Here is a 21,393-nt window from a genome sequence, read left to right as displayed (position 1 = left end):
AACCACTGTGTGTGAATACTATAACCTCTCAGCCGGTGGCAGCAGGTGACCCTGGGGCATAACATGCCCTGTGGTCCCTTCGCACCCTCACATTATATTGACTGCATGATTCTCCTATGGAATTGTAGATTTTTTCACTACCCAGCTGAACATCTTAAGCAGCTCTCCTGCTTTCTGCATTGTCCTCCAGGGAGCTTGGATTCTAGCAACATGGACCCCTGCCCTTCAAGGCTACTGGGGGTATTTTAAGAGATGCGTCTACTATGATAAGATGTGGGGTGGAGTTTGCACATATGTTTGGGACTCTGCATACAGTAAACGTGTGCCTTTTGATGCAGCTCTGGAGGCTGTGGCTGTTTGGGTAAAGGCATCAGGATTTTACCGTCTGCATTGTCTTATCTCCGTCCAAATGGTGAAGTGTCTCAGAATGTATTGCCTGCATTTTCTTCTTCTGACCCAGACGCTGTTGCCAAACATTTTGCTCTGCCTTATGCTCAAGCCTCTGCATCTGAAAACTATAAATTTACTTTTCATGTCCTCAAACAGAAGGTGGCATGAATGCACTTACCGTTTACTGTGCACCACTTGGAGCCATATAACGCTCCATTCATTGAGTGTGAATTCTTTAGTGCCCTCGCCTTTGTCCAGATACAACCCCAGGGCCAGATCTCATCCACAACCAAATGCTGAAACACACATGAGTGGATTGTCAGCGCCATCTCCATACCATTTTCAGCTGTATCTGAAGCGAGGGTAAGTTCCTGTGTCAGTGAGGAGACAGCTTTGTTGCACTGGTACTGAAACTGGGTAAGCACCAACAGAGATGTACAGCTATCGTCCAATTAGTCCCATCAATGTTACCTTTAAGTTGCTTGAGCACATGGTGGGCCAGTGGCTGTGTTGGCTCCTTGTTTTGGGGCGTTTTGGCCCCATCTCAGGGCGGTTTTCGCCAATGCCTTCCCACTACTGGTAACTTGGTTTGCCTGGAATCTACCATCTGGGCAGCTTTTGGCCAATGTCAATACCTTATTGCTGTCTTTTTCGACCTGCAAATGGCTTGTAACACTACATGGCAACACAACATCCTCACCACCTTGCATGAGTAGGATCCAGAACTTCTTGTTGCACTGTATTTTCTGACATCAAGTTGGAGCTACCTCCAGTACTACCCCCCCCCCCCCCCCCTCCACCACCACCACATTCAAGACAGTGGGGTCTCGCAGGGCTCTGTATTGAGTGTTCCTCTCAGTCTAGTGGTCATCAATGGTCTAGCACTAACTGTGGAGCTCACAGTATCACATGCTGACACTTTTTGCTTTTACTATTGCTTCTATAGTGTGGATGTTGTTGAACGCCAACTGTAGGATGCCAGTCGAAAGGCACACTCAAGGGCTCTCACCCACAGCTGTCCATGTTGCACTGTTTGACAACCACCACTTTAACTCGATGACCAATTACCTCAATGTTGTGGAGACTTATCACTCTCTGGGACTGGTTTTTTTGCCCAAATAACATGGATTCCCCATCTTCGCCAGCTTAAGCAAAAGGGCTGGATACATCTTAATACACTTTGCTGCCTCAATTCACCAGCTGAGTTGCAGCCCGTTTGCTTTACAAAGCCTTGATCCTGTTCCTTCTTGATTATGGGAGTCTGGCATATGTTTCATTATTGTCTTCAACATTGTGGTCACTGGACCCTGATATGCCACAGTGGGGTCCAGCTTGCAACAGGAGTCTTTCAAACTAGCCCTGTGAGCAGTCAACTCATGGTGGCTGGGGTCGCTCTATTAACAGATCAGGTGCCAACAATAGCTACTGAGTTACACTGTAAACTTTTGCTGCTCCCCTAAGCATGCGCTCTACTGTGTCCTTTTTCGTAGTAGGGAGATACACCTCCCACAGTTAAAACCCAGGACTGGGTTCACATTTGCAGTTAAAATACAGCGTCTCTGCTCTGAACTCCAGCTCGCATCCTGTCAGGAAGCAATCGTGTATGCCTCTATGGTGTACCCCTAACTCAGATCTGTCTCAGTTTGTTCTTTGGGCCGAAAGATTCAGTTGACTCGATGGTTTTTCACTGCCTGTTCCTGACTTTCCTCAAAGTGTTTCTGGGTTTGGAAGTGTTTTACACTGACAGCTCAATGGTCAGTGGACTAACCGGGTTTGCATGGACACATGGTAGGTGCAGTGAACTATGCTCTCTGCTGAATGGATGCGGGGTCTTCACTGCTGAATTGGTGGTCATCAAATGATCCCTTAGACATGCTTATTCTTGTACTGGCAAGATGCTTCTAATCTGCAGTGAATATCTGAGCAGCCTTCAGGGTATAGACCAGTGCTACACTCATCACCCATTAGTCATTATTATCCAGGGTATTCTTTCTGACTTCTATGAAGCTGGATTTGATTGGACCCCTGATCATGGAATTTCAGGGAATGAACATGCTGACTGGTTGACTAAGTTGGCAACCAGGATGCTGATTTTGGAAATGGGCTCCAGATCTCTCCTCTGTGAGGTGGGACAGTTTGGCTTCATTGATCACTTGACAGGTTGGAGGGGAAGCCCTTGCTGCTCTGGCCCAGGGGAGTGGTGGCCATTGCTCAGTGGCCCTGTCTGGCTCCTATCCTTCCCACCTTGTTATTCTCCTTACTCTTTTATATTTGCCATGTTTTGTGTTTTGTCTTTCCTAAAATTTTACCATCTTGTCTGTGCTGCTCATTTACTTATAGTAACGAAGGATGAGGTACTGATGGTTGGACGCAGAGGGTGTGTCTACCCCCACACACCATGCCCCGGGGTCCTCCGGATCCATTCTGGGCAGAGGGCCTCACCCACTTCACTTCCTCTCACTCACCTCCCACTTCGCCTTGATTTTATCTCTGTCTTGTTTTAGTTTGGTTACAGTCAGGCTTCCCAGTATTTGCCTTTTGTATCCTTTGTGTGAGGGCTTGGCCTGTTTCAGTACATACAGGATGAATGGACTGATGACCTGGCAGTTTTGTCTGTTCAACTCCAAAAAAACCAACCAACCAAATTTGCATTTCTATTTGTCAGTGTTTTTCATTCTCAGCTGTTTTGCCATTATTTATCTGAATATTACTTTTATTTTTCAGTCAGTGTATTAACACCTCTTTTTGTTTTCATCCTCCTCCTCCTCGTCCCACATTTTTGCATTTCTTTTATTTTACTTGCCTTGAGATAACCTTTTTTGTGTTTGATCAGTTGTACTTATTGAAATGTGTTCTAGTCCCACATAAGAAATTCCAACTTCAGTACCACAGAAATTCTGTGTCAAATGGTCTAAACTTTCAGTGCCTTTACGATTTTTATGGTATATGTCTGTATGTGTAATTTGCAAATTTGTAGTTCACCTTTGAAATATGTCTTCATTTTATATTTTGTGATGAAGGACCTTGACCTTGAAGACTAAAAATAACAAATATATCACAAAACTGATGTATTCATTAAACAGAAGTACAACCATTTTTGGCATGAGAAATAAAACAAAAGTTAACGTGCAATATTGTCAGTTATATTTTTCCCTATACAGTTCTTCTGTGTAATCATAAGTAATAGCTACATTGCCCTCTCCCATTAGCATATCAATATTGTGCGATAAAAGAATCAATGCTATATCTCTTTCTGTAGCTGATTCCTTGTTGGAGAACCTACAAAACCAAGTTTTATTCTTTGTGAATGTTCTTACAGTACTGGTTTCCTGTTTCCAAACAGATGCTCTTGACCTAAAATGCCATTAAACATTTTCCCATCCCCTTTGTAATGAGCTAAAAAACTTGTTTATTTAACTATTTCTTAACTTGGTAAAAATTGATTTAAATATTGAATTTTCATTCATCATTACCAGGGTACTCGATATCTCGCAGTCAAATGAAAAGCATGGAACTTTCAGGAATGAGAATCAGGTACTTGCTACACTTGTTGAGAGCTTGCCAAATCTAACTTCATTGGATATTTCAGGCACCAACTTAGCTGGAACAGGTAAGATAACTGTGAACCCATCTTTAAAAAATAATTTGTTGTGCTTTAACAAACTGTGCTTTAACAAACTGAATATTCTGTTGTAGGTGTTGCAGAACATGCTTCGTCATTTGTAACTGCGAATGAAAAAACATTACCTTCTTCTGACATTCCTGGGCTTAATTCTCGTGTTTTAAATCCATTTGATTTCCTAGGTCTTTATGGCACACAACATTCTGCTTGCAGACGGCATGATATCCCTGCAAAATTGGTAATTGTTTTATATTTATTACAAATAAACCTAATGTAGCTGTCATTAAGAAATAATGTATGACTCATGAATTCACTTTCTGTTCAGATATCTGGCGATGCTTCAGAGGAACAAATTTTAATCGCAGCTGCAGCTTACATTGATCGCCCAGATGTACTTCAGAAAGTGCTCAATGATCTCTATCATCTCTTTCGTTATGAAACATGTAAGAACTTGAACAATGCACTTAATGTTGTTCTTGAAGCAATGGATCGCCATATAAATGAAAAACACATACAGATTTCTGGCAGGTATTTATAAAACTTTATTTGTCTGCTTTGTATATGTATATGAAGGAATTTTGGAGAATTGTGTGAGCTCTACAGTTTAATTTATTTATGTCTTTTCTGTTTTCCTGATATAATGTATGAAAGTTGCTATTCTCCTTTTTAAAAGTGCATTTAAACCAGCTCAAATAGCAAAAATCAAATACAAGTAATTTTAAAATAGGTATAGAGATGTGTCTGGGCTACTACCCACATAGGCCATTCATCCATAAGATGTGTCCGGGCTACCACCCACATAGGCAATTCATCTGTAAAACTCTACATTTGTGTACAATTAATGTTTGAAAGTGCATGAATCTGAAAACTACAAAAGTGCAAGTCCCTGAAGACACAATAGCTTGCTACTGAGAATTATGACCAACAGTTTCACAAGAGTTCTACTGAGGTATTATTTCACCAAAAGCCAAGCATTTGCTTGAAATGCTATGTGTTAACATATGCTCTGTGGAGTCGTATTTGCTAAAATAGAAGTGTGTTATTGTACATTTTTCCTTACTCCTCATCAAAGTGCAAATCTAGAGTTTCAGTGAAGTGAGTAAAACACAACAGAATATTTTGATAATTGAATATTGTAGTGAAAATACACTGAAAATCATGTAGCAAGTTTGCCAAGTGTATATGCTGTTGCATTCCACTATGTTTTAGCCACTTCATTGAATCTTCAGATCTGCATCTTTTGCCAAGTAATTCTTCACTCATAGCTTGTGAATCTTGTGATCATAATTGTCTGTTAACCATGAAATATTGATTGTACTTAAATGAGGAGTTTTACAGATAAGTGACGTTTATGGGTGGTAGAGCAGACAGATCTCTGGATTTTAAAATCATTTTTATTTGATTTTAATCAGACCAGGATACTTCCATAGGAAATGTCTTCTGCCTACAGTACACAGAGTGATGTTGAGCTATAAGGGTCACCATCTCCAGTAGTTGCATACTCATTTACATGACTGCTTATTTTACTTTGCTTAAAAAGATCAGGCCCACAGGTTTGTGGCTACATTGTGCTCTATTTCTTGCTGTGTGTCACCAGTCACCATATATGATGTTCCACAGCAAGTATCTCACCTTTTCTTTGGTCTGCATGATGGCATTCTTCCTCAGGGAATAAAAGCCATGGTTTTTCGAAGGGCTTCGGTTTTTTATCCATTTGAGTGACATGCCCTGCCCAAACAACTGTTTGATTCTCATCAGGCCCACAATATTTGATCTGTTTGCAGATCTCATCCAGCTCACAATGATGGTGACTCCTCCATTCCCAAGTGATTTGTTTTGAACCAGACCTTAGATCTTCCTTAAGACTTTCTACTTAAAATGAGAAAATTATTTGAGTCTTGTTTCCAGACACTCCAAGTTTTACACCATGCATCTTTATGGGTTGGATCAGTGTTTTGTATACATGAAATCCTTAAGAGACTGAGAGACTGCACAATTTAAAAAGCTTACTCAAACTAAAGTATGATTGGTTTGCATCTTAGAGCCTTGCTTTGATTTCAGCCTCACATGATACATCCTCTATAAACATTACCCCAGGTATTTAATATTATTAACTGTTTTGAAGGATCAGGTTCAGACTGTCTGGAATAGGCATACGTCCTGCCCCTTACCAGATGCTCTGTCTCGGATTCATTCACAAGGAGACCAATCTTGCTTGCTACCACTGCCATTCTGTCATGCATCCCCATCTGTTGTTCCTTGGATCTGGACAACAGGATCATATCATCCGCAAATGAGAGATGTGTTGTTTTCTCACCTTCTACTTTGATACAGTAGAGTTTCTTACAGAAAGCTTCCCTTATTATCTTTTCAGCTGCCATGTTGAACAGTATCAGTGACACACCATCCCCTTGTCTCAGCACTGTGCTTGCGTTAAAGCTCCCCATGTCTGAGTTCCCAAGCTTCACTTTCCTTTTTTTTACCTTTAGTATAACTGTACTGACAAATTTTATGGCTATTCCAAACTTGGAAATTCATCAGGCTCTCCCGGTGAGTGCAGTTGTATGCTTCTTAAAATTTATGAAGAATACATGAAGTTCTTCACTGTATTCTCACAACATCTTTTCAGAGTGCTGCCACAGTACATAGGTGTTGTCCACAATCAAGTGGCCCTTTCTAAAAACACCCTGGTTTTCACCAATCACTTCTTTTGCAGATGGCTGGATTCTACCCAGTATACTCAGGATATTACAGCAGACATTCAGGAGGGCAATTCCTCTGTCCATTTTGTCACCTTTCTTATGTATGGGGCAGACGACATTGACTTTGAGACTTCTTGTATCTCCTCCATACACCAATCAGCCAGAATATTACGAACTTCTGTTTAATAGCCGGAATGTCCACCTTTGGCACAGATAACAGTAGTGAAGCATCATGTCATGGAATCAATATTAGGCCTTTTTAGGTCACTGGAGAGAGTTGTCACCACAACTTCACACCCAAGTCACCCAATTCCCATAAATGTCGAGGGGGCCGATAGCTCTGAATCCACGTTCAGTCACATCCCAGAAGTGTTTGATCGGGTTCAAATCTGGCATGTTGGGGTGCCAGCACATCATTTGGAACTTGCCACTGTGTTCCTTGAACCACTCCATCACAATCCTGGCCTTCTTACATGGTACAATTTCTTGTTGAAAAATGCCACTGCTGTTGGCAAACATGATCATCATGAAGGGATGTACGTGACCTGCAACCAGTGTACAACACTCCTTGGCTATCATGGTGCCTAGCACAAGCTCCACAGGACCCTTGGAAGCCCCTGTGAATGTTCCTCAGAGCATAATGGGCTGCCGCCAGCTTTTCTCAGTTCCACAGTGCAGGTATCAAGAAGCAGTTCCCCTCGTTTCAGTCATAGTTCCCGATGTCATGGTGTTAACTTTGGCACATGCATAGGTCGTTGGCTGTGAAGGCACACCGGTAGGAGTGTTCGGTGCACTGTGTGTTCAGACACATTTACACTCTGCCCAGCATTAAAGTCAGAAGTAAGTTCTGCCATGTTTCGCTTCCTGTCCTGTTTTACCAGTCTGCCCAGCCTATGGTGTCCAACATCTGTAACGACAGGTGGCCACCTAACTCCATAACATCTGGATGTGCTTTCCCAATGGTTTTGCAACATGTTGAAGACAGTCACCACTGCACTCCTTGAACACTTGACAAATTTTGAAGTTTCCAAAATCCTTGTGTTGAGTCTCCAGACCATCACAGTCTGCCCTCGGCAAACTCAGATAGATCACGTGCCTTCCCCATTCTTCACACTGGTAGCATGCTCACTGATTTTATATGCACTGCACATGAGTCTACTAAAGTCATTCCTCACCAGGCAACGCTGCTATCACCTGGGTTTGTTTATATTGGTAGTAGGTCAGTGGCTGTAGTGTTGTGGTTGTTTAGTGTAATTCAGATCGTCTTGATTAGTTGGTGAATTCTCTCGTGGAGTCTCTCCCCTCCACCATGAATGACTTCTCCATCGTCTTCTATACTTTTGTTGTTCTTCAGCTTCATTATCTGATTCTTTATGTCAGCGAGTGTAGATGGTCGATAGTCTAAATTACCATGTCAGGAGGTTGGAATTTGAATAGATTTTTAGGTTCACCACAGCTGAGGAGCTCTCTGAAGTATTGTTTCCATTTCTCAGCATTGTTAAACTTGTTGGTGAATATGAGCCCATTATTACCCTTAACAGACTTTCGGTGGCTCTAGTATCACTTCGTAAAGGAGTTAACTTACAGTAAATCTTGTGAGCCTCTTTTCTCAAGAAATCTCCTTTTGAGCCATCTCTATCATTTCTTTGATGTATAGCCTCTTTGTTCTCCTCAGGGTTATTTGGGTAGTTCTCAGTACTTCTTCAACTGTGCTTTGCCTAGTGCAAAATCTGTCCCTCACAGCCAGCTCCCTTTGGTTTCTGTTCTCTTGACTAATGCCTTAAAGCATTTTTCCCCAAATCCAATGTTCTTGCTCCTCATATGCTTCTTGATGTCTGCATTTGCCACCTCATTTACAGCATCCCTTACTTCTTTTTGTATGGTGTCTGGGTTATTAAGTGAATCCTCTTTCTGCAGTGTTTCAAAGTGGTCACAGAGCTCAGCCTGAAATTTTTCTTTCTTTGTAGTGATGTGATAGCTTACTACTTTCTTAATTTTGTTTTGGACTCTGGCTGTGGTTTGTACTTGTAGCCAGCTTTTTACGAGGAAGTGATTGCTCACACACGCTGCACCGTGTGTTGTCTCTACATCCATCACCCAGTTCATTCCTTTAGTGTCAATTGCAGTGTGATCTATCTGATTAACTGTTTTACCATCTGGTATATATCCTTCCATTTGGAATTTGTGCTTCTGATGAACATCCCCATTGATGTTGCAGAGGTGATGAACCTGGTGCCATTGTGATTCCTGAGTTCAAGTAAACTGTCTTTTAGTTGTTGAATGGATACATCTTCTTGTCCCACTTTGACACTCATATCACCACCCAGTGAGGCTTCACAATTCCCATTCAGAATGGTATCAACTACTATCTTCGATTCTGCATAGAAATCATCCCTTGCTTGGGGCCGTCTCTAATGACCTCGTTGTCGATGGGACGTTAAACACTACCCACCACCACCTTGCTTGGGGATTTGCTTCATTCTTTGGGTGTACAGAAATTCACAAATGATATTTTACATTTATTAAAGTCTGTTCTTAATACTGCTGTCCTTAGGGGTCATGGATGAAAACCCAGAAAGACTTGCAGCTAGAGTCTTACTCTCACAGAATCCCATATCCAGTTTGTGTCCTGAACTGCAGCTTCCATAAAAGATTGCATGCTTTTTAACATCAAAGATGTAAGTATCCTTCCAGTAAACATCTTGTAAAACAGCACAATCGATTCTACGAGGTGTGTTCAAAAAGTATGGTGACTTTATATTTTTATGACAAAATATTTGTTTATTCATCAGTATTCATGTTGTCTCCTTCAAAGTAATCTCCCACAGATATAACACACTTATGCCAACACTTCTTCCAATCCTCAAATCACTTAAGCACTTTTTGGTATAGCCTTGAGTACTTCCAGTGATGCTGTTTTTGTTTCCTCAGTTATTGAAAATCTTCGTCCTTTCATAGGTCTCTTCAGTTTTGGGAACATGAAAAAGGCACAGGGGGCCAAATCTGGTGAGTATGGTGGCTGAGGCATGATTGTCTTATTGTTTTTGGCCAAAAAATCTCTCACAAGTAGCGATGAATCAGCAGGTGCTTTGTTGCAAAGCAAAAACCATGAATTTTTTCCCACAACTCCAGATGTTTTTTGCTTATTGCTTCTTGCAAATGGCACATAACGCCAAGGTAATACTCCTTATTGATCGTACGACCTTGAGGCAAAAATTCATGATGCACTATGCCACAGTAATTGAAAAAAACAGTGAGCCAAACTTCGATATTTGATCAAAAATGGCATGTTATTTTCAGTCTTGTCTGTCTGGGATGCTTCCATTGGGACAATTGGGCTTTGGTTTTGATGTCATAACAGTAAACCCATGTTTTGTCACCAGTTATGACCCTTTTGAGCAAATCAGGATCAACATTGACGTCATTCAAGAGCTCCTTGGGCCGATGCACATGTGGCGGTTCCTCTGATCAAAACTGAGAAGTTTTGGAACAAACTTGGCTGACACAAGTCTCATGCCCAAAACATCCAAAAAATTGCATGACAGCAGCAGAGTGATATGCTAACATCCTCAGCAGCTTCTCTTACGGTAATTTGACGATTTTCCAAAACAATTTTTTCACAGCTTCAACATTACCATCTGTTGTTGATGTGCAGGGGTGTCCAGAGCGAGGTTCGTCATTGGCATCTTCTCAGCCATCTTGGAAGAGCTTCTACCACTTGTAACTTTTTTTTTACTTAGAGCAGACTTGTTGTATGCCACTGTCAACATTTCATGTGTTTTAGAGCAGTTGATTCCGTTTTTCACACAAAATTTGTTGCAAATTCTTTGCTCCATTTTTTATAATCTAAAGTTGCCAAGCACACTAAAGCACATCTAATCTTTCTGTCTGTCAAAAACAAAGTATGCTGTACACTTTGAAACTGTGAACATATATTGGTAACATGTGTACCAACATAAAAAAACACACACAATCAAATGTACATTGCCACATTGCCCACGCAATTTAAAAAGTCTCCTTACTTTTTGAACAGCCTTCATATATCTTTGATCTCCATGACTAGCTTGATTGAGGCAACTGTTTAAATAAACTGCAAATATTCATTTCCCAGTTCATATACCGTGGTATCTCACTTTTCGTGTATTTTGTATTCTGATAATCTAAGGGTTCCTTGTAGCATGTTTACCATTACAAAGTTTTCTGTGGTGGAATGGTAGCCCATTGCCAACACCCAACTTGGAGGAACATGGTTTTTGACTTTGCAGTAGCCTTCCCCTAGATAAATTTGTTTCTCTACAACTGTCAAGGTTAATCTCCCCTTTCCTTAAAAATGTGACAGGGTGTGTGATAGGAGTTGGGGAGGTTGGGCAGCGAGGCACATTTCATCTGGTTCATTGTCTAAGACCTGTCCAGCTTGGAAGACCCTGCCAGCGTAGCTCTTCAGTATCATGTGAACATGGACAGTCCTACCGTAAGGCAGTATTTTCTGGAGAGTTCACTAGGTGCATAAAAGGAAATTTCTAAATGATCTTATTTTTATCATTTGCAACAAAATAATTAACAGTACATATTGTTTTATGAGTCATATACAGCATTCGTGTGCCTACTATGCAAGTGTTTAGTTATATGGTTTGGAAGAGGAGAATCAGGTGTTTCATTTAGAAGGTCAGTTGTATTATAATCATTATGGTTTTATATATATATATATATATATATATATATATATATATATATATATATATATATATATATATATATATAAATTAAAAACAAAGATTCCAAGACTTACCAAGCGGGAAAGCGCCGGCAGACAGGCACATGAACAAAACACACAAACACACACACAGAATTACGAGCTTTCGCAACTGGCAGTTGCTTCGTCAGGAAAGAGGGAAGGAGAGGGAAAAATGAAAGGATGTGGGTTTTAAGGGAGAGGGTAAGGAGTCATTCCAATCCCGGGAGCGGAAAGACTTCCCTTAGGGGAAAAAAAGGACAGGTGTACACTCGCACACACACATATCCATCCGCACATACACAGACACACACACACATATATATATATATATATATATATATATATATATATATATATATATATATATATATATATAAAAAACAGAAAGAAACTTCCACATGGGAAAAATATATTAAAAACAAAGATTCCAAGACTTACCAAGCGGGAAAGCGCCGGCAGACAGGCACATGAACAAAACACACAAACACACACACAGAATTACGAGCTTTCGCAACTGGCAGTTACTTCGTCAGGAAAGAGGGAGGGAGAGGGAAAAATGAAAGGATGTGGGTTTTAAGGGAGAGGGTAAGGAGTCATTCCAATCCCTAAGGGGAAAAAAAGGACAGGTGTACACTCGCACACACACACACACACATATCCATCCGCACATGTGCGGATGGATATGTGTGTGTGTGTGTGTGCGAGTGTACACCTGTCCTTTTTTTCCCCTTAGGGAAGTCTTTCCGCTCCCGGGATTGGAATGACTCCTTACCCTCTCCCTTAAAACCCACATCCTTTCATTTTTCCCTCTCCCTCCCTCTTTCCTGACGAAGCAACTGCCAGTTGCGAAAGCTCGTAATTCTGTGTGTGTGTTTGTGTGTTTTGTTCATGTGCCTGTCTGCCGGCGCTTTCCCGCTTGGTATATATATATATATATATATATATATCCTCTCTCTCACCCCCCCCCCCCCCCCCCTCTCTCTCTCTCTCTTCCTCCCTCTCCCCTCCCCCCCCTAAATTACCACACCTCTGAGTTCCATATTGATCTGTGCATTGGTAATTCATTTTGACATTGTCCCCTCTCAGATTTGTTGTACATATCTGAACCAGTTTTCTACACACTGTTCACTATTCAGCTCATATTTAATTGCAGCTGTCCAGCTGTCATATCTGAGCCTGTTTTCTGCTTATCTACAGCCATTGAGGTCTTTTGAATTGCAGTATGTTATGTGCCATTGAATCACCATCCCAAAAGCTATACTTAATCTTTTGTCAACAAATATTAACATCAAAATTTGTCTGTAAATGAAATGCATAAAGAGTGCCATAATAATGAGATGTTTTCATATTAAATTCCTATCTAGAGTATTTTATAACATTTTTTTTATCTTCAAATTTGTACTTTTCCTCCACTGTCTGGTGAAAAATGACAAGCTTCCTTTTAAGACATATTACAGTAATGACTTGAAAATTTGCTGAGCTAATGAAGTAAAATGTTTAAACAGTGGAAAGTTTAGAATCTAGTACCAGTACTATTTTGAAAAGGATAGAGTGCATAGAGGAGACATTGAGTTGCAGAAAGCCACAACAAAAAGACTGCCATAGCTTTAAACTTTTGGCCAAAAGGCCTTCTTCTGATGTAGGAAGCACACACACACACACACACACACACACACACACACACACACACACACACATATTCGCACAAGAACAACTCACACACATGTGACCACTGCATCTAGCTGCCATGTGATGACTAATGGCAGTAAGTCAGCTTGCCAAAGTATCACACCCTTTGGACGATGTCACCCAGCTGGATACCTGACAACGTTACAAAATCATTATGTGCTGAGAAAGCATAAAATCACACATCAAGTACCTCTACAGGAAAGAAATTTACTGCAAATTGAAGGAGCTAGACAAGCTTTCGAACATGAAAGCTTGCCTTCTGGCTTTCTTTGTCTTCTCCTGTTAAGATGCTGTGACAACTGAATCATTCCACCTTTTGTGAAGGTTGTTCATCACATTCAATCTTCAGCTGCAAACTAGATCACCAGATGAACCAGCCTGGCCCTGATTAGGGAAAGTATCTGCTACACACAGTGTAGACTCGATGAGACGGGAAAAGGACACTTTATATCTCAGCAGAGAGGAGACACTGAGTCGCAAAAAGCCACAACAAAAAGACTGCCATACATTTAAGCTTTCGGCCAAAGTGCCCCCTTCTGAAGTAGAAAGAACACACACTTTCACACAAGAACAACTCACGTACACATGACCACTGCCTCTAGCTGCCATGTACAGGTGGTCCTGATGACTACTGGCAACAAGACAGCTTGCCAAAGCTGGGAAAGCCTATAATCATGCATCAAGTACCTCATTAGATAGATGCTGTCAGCTGGTCTCAGTCCAACAAAGCAGAGCAGTCAACAACATGCAAACAATCCACTCAATGTGAATATTTGTGGTGATATCAATACAGGAACTGCCACAGAGAACTGTAATCAATTGTACAGACAAAACAGTTACATGAAATCTTATCTGTACTTGGAAAGGGACTAACTTTCATAGCAATGCTGATGACACTGTCATTTTAGTGTAACAGCTTGTCCTTTCTCTTTCTTTTGATGTAGAGGAAGAAACACATTGTGAAAGCCAAAACTATTGTAGGAGGAGATGAATGTGCTTAAGCATCTCCTGAAGAGTCTGAGAAAGTCATCCTACCTGCCGACAAAGGAAATTCTACAATATTGCTGTGCTTCAGTATACAAGAAATTGTACAACCCACTGGAGGATGACACCTACAGAAGAGCGGAAGAAGGTCCAAAAACCACATGCAAAGGAAGAGCATCAAACTCTTCCATAACACTTTCCAAGAAAAGACAGTGAAAAGACTTTGTTCAGAGGGCCTAGATTCTTAAGACAGTATGGACTGTGTAAAGCCCTTAAAAAAGGGGTTCCACTCCTCCCTGTCATAAGCATAATTGATGCACTGACATAAGAGTTAGCAAAACACTTGAAAGCAGTGACAGGTTGCTTTGTTGACAGTTGCCAACAACACATATGGAATTCAGCATTTTTCATCTTCCAATTTCAGAGCTTCCAATTAAGCAAGGAAGACCTTTGGTGAGCTTCAGTGTGATTTCTCTCTTTACTAGGACACCTCTTAGAGAATCTCTTGGCCTCTTTAGAGGGAAAGTCTTTGAACTCATTCTCACATCAACATAATTCATTATGATAGAAATGTTTATGAACAGACTGATGGAGTGGAGATGGGATGCCCACTATCATCAGAGGTAGCGAACATGTTCTTCTGAAGAAGAAGCCCTTGAATCAGCAGTTTGCAAAAGTCATCCTTTTTATTATGCGTGAATGATATGTTTGTGATCAGGCCTCGTGGAAGGCAGCGCCTGTAAGGCTTTCTTCAATATCTGAAATGATTGCATCAAAACATCTGGTTCATAATGGAGACTGAAGAGAACAACCAACTCCCTTCCTGGATGTGCTGGTCAAGAGACCGCGTTTACCATAAATCAATACATACAAATTTATCCATGCACGCTTTCAGCTGTCATGCTTCTACACAATGAAAAGACATACTCACCATTCTAGTGTGCATGGTTCAAGAATACTCTGAACAAGAGAGCTTAGCACTGAAGCTGCAGCACTTTCAGATAGTTTACCAGAAGAATGATTAGAGCCACCATCAGATCAAGCATGCCATGAAACTGAAGGAGCCAAGGCAATGCAGGTCATAGATAAAGACAGTGGTTTTTAACTAAGTAAGGATTGAGATCTTGGTTTGAGCATGCTCAAAGCACAATGACAGTCTATGGGTAGATCCATTCATCCCATGCCCAGCTGAAGAGCTTAGTTCACACCATGGAGAAGCGCTTCCTCTGCGTCAGTAGTATAACCAGCCTCCTTCCCAGTGGAGCTTTCAATGTCGCAGTAGTTTTCTTGATGCTTGTACTTGTATGTAATATGTGTATGTGAATACACCTTCTCATCAGGTGTTCTGAATACTCACAATTTCTGGAAATAACTCAGTTACCATTTGCAGGATCCACTACTGAGTTCTGGCCTGCCTTGCTAATCATCCATCTTCACCTGGCAGTTATGTGTGGTGCTGTAAGAGAGTATGTTCTCGTACTAACATCACAAACTCAACAGATATCTAGATGTCAGTTTAACCCATCATTTAAACTTCTATAATCTTCAACATCATAAACATTGTTTTGCATTAACATTCTTTCAGAACACCACATTAGTATTACAGTTGCCTGAACAGTCAGTGTTCTCTATGTGACAGACCATCATCCAAGGTCCAAAATCACTAGCATTTCATATCTCCACCTAGAGAAGAAGTGCTTCACACATTCTTGCCCTTAGTGCTATTCTGTGGGCCAAGCTCATCTTAGAGTGCTTGGAGTAAACAGCTCCACATCACAGCTGGTGGCACTGTTTTAAAGACCATATCACTCCCAAAACATACTGCTTCTATGGATACTCATCACTGCACAGGATTTCCCATGCAGTGGGCTGTCCAGTCTTCTTGGCTCATTTACACATTAAGAAATTTTCCAACATACTTCGTCTGCTAAGTTAAACATTGAGTGTGACATTTCTTGAAATATGGCCTGTGACAATATGTATCCTGCCATGGAGGTGGAAGATGTCTGAATCATTCTTTTACATTGACCTCATATTGCTTTTTGCATAACTTATACAATTGTAATGTTTTATTATTGAGACTTACAGTGACATTTTACACATCTATTAACATTACTCATGTTGTTGTATTCTTTTGAGAACAAGAGAAAATAGAAACTTCATTATTCCATTTTAGTGTATTTTTACTATCTATAACCTTTGCACATTTTTCAGAATGTTTTTTCTTTTTTTTATTTATTTTTCATCTGCCTGTATGAGGAACCATATTCCATACAATTTCAGAATGAGTATGACCTTCTTCACTTATATTCCTTTATATCATAATCTATAACTCTTTCAATATTCTCTTGCAAACATTAACATTGTATTTAATGCTGCTTTTCCATTTGTAGGATGCTTTTAGAATACTGTCTCTTAATTTCTTATAAGAACTGATACATTACCTTCAATCCGAGAGGAAAGTACTCCTTCATTATTCGTAATACCTGACAGGCCAGTGTTCTATATGGAATCTAATCTATTCCCTACAAAAGTAAAGGTCATCTTGCCTATGAGTCCAGCTTACCTAGGTGTAGGTCATCTCATCCATGAGTCCACCTAGCCTTACAAAAAAAGAAAATGCTCTGTGCTATCCCTTCTCTAGGTTCACTTTGCCTAACCCAGGCCATCTCAGTTATGAGTCCACTTACTGTCAATCTTTCCTATACCATTTTATTTCAGCTCACATCCTTCTGTGTTCTGTGTTACCTTCTTAACAATGGAGAAGCGTTGTAGTAATTTCACACCCCTTTTCTCCTGTTGCTCGATTTACTGTTATACATAGATTTCATATGTTTTAAGATGTTAGCAAATCATTCACTTCCTTCCAATATGTTTTGTCACTTTCACAGTATTGCATGGTGGAGTAAGTATGATGTACACATACGTGGAAACAGTGTTTGCACAGCAATTGCCGACATAGTGTAATTGAGGTGGAATAAGGTGAACCAGTCCGCATTTGCCGATGCAGAAGGAAAACAGTCTTAAAACCCATCCACAGACTGTCCGGCACACTGGACCCCGTCACTAATCTGCCAGGTGGATTTGTGGCGGGGACCGGCATGCCTTCCCACCCGGAAAGCAGTGCATTAGACCGCACTGCTAACCAGGGGGTCTTAGTGTATACCATACTGAATAGAAACTCAAAACAAAACACCCGAACTCTCAGACACACAGTACGGAAGACACACGGTAGTGTTTCTGTGTGAGGACCAGTCCCAGTGACATACAGGCCAGGAAAGCCCTGGATTCAGCACATTTGCAATAATGACATCTAGCAATAATATTTGAAGCAATTACACTTCACAAAAAAAACCAAAAGAAAACATCAGTATACTCAGTCCCACTGTGCCAGGGGCACGTGCAAAGCACTGATGTCCGAGAAATGCACATAGCGACAACCAGAAGATGCAGTAGTTGTAGCCAGCAAACACTCCACATGACCCATGGACCCCTCCCAGGTCTTTCATGAGACACCCTGTGTTTTCCTTTAGTTTTTGGTGCATTCTACAAGCTCTCATTATATTTGTCACCTTTCTACTTTAGTTCTTAAAACATTGAAACTATATAATATGTTTAATACGTCTCCTGGTACCAAAATGTCCATATCCTTTGTGTATTTACCAATGTTAAGTCGTATCCTGTCTTGTAGGAAATACACAATTTCCAGTAACTGGAACTTTGATAATTTCTGCAAAACAAAGCATCATCGTGAATTTTTAGTAAGTTTGTTTCTGTACTTGGTAAAGCTTTTCGTTGTACTAATGACCATTTTTCACTGCAATATGTTGACACATTTTGTCTAGTGCTTCTTTTGATTTTCATAACCTCGCCATTTGGGTTGTTACATTTCATGAAATTCACTCCAAAGATGGACCCAGGTCCTTCAGATTTTGTTACTGTTCTCATTCCTAATGGAAGTCGCAATAATTTGTCAGGTACTGTTTTGAGAGATCCCTTTATATTGTGTTTATATGTTTCATATTCTTGTATGACTAATACCCAGCACATCAGACAAATCTGTGGTGTCTGCTTTTCATTAAGAATGCTAAGGCTTGATGGTCCATTTATATCTCTATCTTTGCATCCCACATTAATGTTTGAAATTTTTGTACACTCGAAACTGTCACCAGTAATTCCTTTTGTGTGGCTGTGTAGTTAATTGCTGTTTTATCTAAGCTTTGGCTGGTGAATGATGTAGTATTATGAGTACCTAACTCCTTTTCCCAAGTATCTCGAAATAATTTACGAGCGATTCTGCAATCTGATGCATCTGTAGCAAACTTGAAATATTCATTTATTTTGGATGTTTGAGTATATGGGCTTGGACTAATGTCTGCGTAATATTACCAAAGCCTCTGAAGTTTCTTTATTCCATCTCCAAACTGCTTTAATAAAGCCAGACGTGTCAGATCATTCATTGGTTATCCTTTTATAAATCGTCCGTAGAATCCGACTAGCCACAGAAATGAGCACAATTGTTTCATATTTCAGGGTTCAGGTAACTCTTTTGTTGCCCTTGTTCTGTCAGTGTCTGATTTTATACCTTCAGCTCCCATGGCGTGTCCTAGAAATTTAATTTCACTTCTCCCAGAATGTGATTTAGAAAACTTAATAGTAATGCCCTTTTTGTAGAGTTTACTATAAGTCCTGGTAAGTAAATTACAATGTTCATTCCCTATGTTAGATATTATCAATACATCACCAACATAAATTAGCAGATCTTGCAGTAACTCATTATTTAGGGCTTCATCAATTGCTCTTATGAACACCAATACTGAAATATTTAAACCAAACGGTTGTACTCTTTACAATTTTCCTTCAGAGAGGAAGGCAGTAATTGCTCTGGAATCTTTGTGAGGTCTCACCTGCCAATAGTCAGTAATGACGGCCATTGAACAGAAATATTGTGCATTTGCAAACTTTGACAGTAGTTCTGCTATACACACTGGGCAATCATGTTCTGTTTCAATGTGTTTATTCAACACACTCACATTTAGAATTAACCATACGCCTCCTGTGGATTTTCGTACAACTAGTAGTGGATTATTACAAAAGCTCTTGCTTCTTTCAATCATTCTTTTGTCTACCATTTTTGCTAATATCCTCATGTACTGCTAGTCTTAAATTTAAGGGAACAACATTTGGTTTACAAAAGAATGGTGTACTATCATCCCTCATTTTTTTTTTTTACACATTTATTCACCAATAACTCCAGGTTTGTCAGAAAATACCTCTGGAATATTCTTGTTTCTGTACATTAGTTAATACCTTCAACTCCTGAGCTTTTCCTCTTATTTGTTAAGTGGATCCTATATCACTTAATAATATTGGTTCTCTTTTATTAGTAATTCTGTGTATACTGCTAATTGCCAAAAGGCATGCATTAGAGTTCTCTTCCCTCATTACTTTTAAGCAATACCTTATGCTTGGACTTATCATTGTACCATGATACTGCTTTGTTCTTAAAGTCTAAGTGAACATGATAAGTAATCAAACAGTTAAGGCCTAAGAGCACCTCTATGTTTATGTTACATACTACAAACAAAAATCAAACACTGGAAAATCCAGTGTTGGCTATAACAATATTATAAAAAGGAAAGTTGCTGCTCACCACATAGCTGAGATGCTGAGTCGCAGATAGGCACGACGAAAAGACTGTCACAAATAAAGCTTCAGCCATTAAGGCCTTCGTGAACAATAAATGTAGACACACACACACACACACACACACACACACACACACACACACACACACAGGCCTTCGTGAACAATAAATGTAGACACACACACACACACACACACACACACACACACACACACACACACACACAAATTGTTGACTGTATTACGGTCTTTGAGAGTAATGATGGGACCAGCAGGATACCATTATATGGCTGCCCACACCATCACACTTCCACCTCTATGCTTAACCATTGGAATCAAGCAATCAGGATTGTAGGCTTCTTTTGGCATTCTCCAGACATAAACACAGCACGATATTGGAAATAATGGAAATGTTGACTCGTCAGACTATATGACGTGTTTTCACAGATTTATGCTCCTGGCACCATATTTTATGCTTCTTTGTGTATTTGTTTAACCACAAGACTCCCCCACTTGCAGTGTCACAATCATATGCAACTCTATTTCCTTTGTAAATAAATTGTAACTAATATTACTGAATTACTGATAGTCACAACTCTCTACTCAAATAACTAATAAATCTTAGTCAACATTTTAACAGCTCACCATGTGTGCAGCCTGAACTGCAACTGCTGTGAGTTGTCTAGTGTTGGTGTCGTGGAGCAAAGTGTCATAGTCTTATTGCATAGAATTCCCTATGAGTAAATGGAGCAGGGACAGTTGCTCATAGATTGAAAGCTTCTCAGTTGGCTGCTCCCACTTCATCATTGTTGGGCACTCATGTTTCATGAACCATCACCTTCACTCTTCTTTGTATTTTATTGATAATTCACCGCAGTCAGAGGCTTTTGCTGTTTTCCAACTACTAATAAACAATTATTCTTGACTTCGCAGTACCAAAGTGGAAATAAATATAAAAAAAGTGTTGTTGATGTCCAGGGCACCCAGACTAACTTGTTAGCAAAACCTTCATAATTTTTCAAAATTTTCTTATCTTGTATAGTCACTCTCTTACCACTTCTCCACTGTTATTCACGTCCATCAGAGGATACCAGATGCAGCATCACGGTGGTCTGATTGATGCTTTTACTTAAGTGTGTAATACTTGGAAATGCACATAATGTCTCGCCAGGTATCTTTAATGCTTACAATTTCTGTAAATAATTTGGTTGCCGTTTGCAGTAGTGGACCAGACCTGCTACTCGGTTCCGGTCTGCCGTGCTAATGGTTCTTCTACAAATGACAGCAATGTGTGGAGCTGTAAGAGAGGCTGTTCTACTACTAATGTCACCAAATCCACAAATACCCTGATGTCAGTTTAACTTATATATTCTTCAACATCATAAACAGCATATCACATTAAAGATCTTTCCAACACCAAATTAGTATTATGATTGCCTGAACCAACAATGTTGCCTATGTGACAAATCAACACCCAAGGTCCAAAATCAACATAATTTCATATCTCTACACAGAGAGGCAGCCGGCTGCACATTATCATCCATGGCACAATTCCTTGGGCTGAGCTCATCTCTGGTGTGGCACCAGTATGAAGTAAGTGGGCCCACATCACAGCAGGTGGCAAT

At 40.2% G+C, this 21,393-nt stretch overlaps 1 protein-coding gene across 2 annotated transcripts in view; it reads left to right on the top strand.

The window, feature by feature from the left end:
- LOC126275513 (protein zer-1 homolog) overlaps positions 1-21,393 on the top strand; it is a 151,626-nt gene that overhangs the window by 51,844 nt on the left and 78,389 nt on the right. For both annotated transcript variants that reach the window (XM_049977205.1, XM_049977204.1), the window contains exons 3-5: positions 3,867-4,000; positions 4,087-4,250; positions 4,338-4,540. In XM_049977205.1, the coding sequence (XP_049833162.1) occupies positions 3,867-4,000; positions 4,087-4,250; positions 4,338-4,540 (501 nt within the window). The remainder of the gene's footprint in view (positions 1-3,866; positions 4,001-4,086; positions 4,251-4,337; positions 4,541-21,393) is intronic.

This window comes from Schistocerca gregaria, chromosome 1 (assembly GCF_023897955.1).
Source record: "Schistocerca gregaria isolate iqSchGreg1 chromosome 1, iqSchGreg1.2, whole genome shotgun sequence".
Lineage (NCBI taxonomy): Eukaryota > Metazoa > Arthropoda > Insecta > Orthoptera > Acrididae > Schistocerca > Schistocerca gregaria.
The sequence above is the reverse complement of the archived record's forward strand: the minus strand, read 5'-3'. Positions and strand labels throughout refer to the sequence as shown.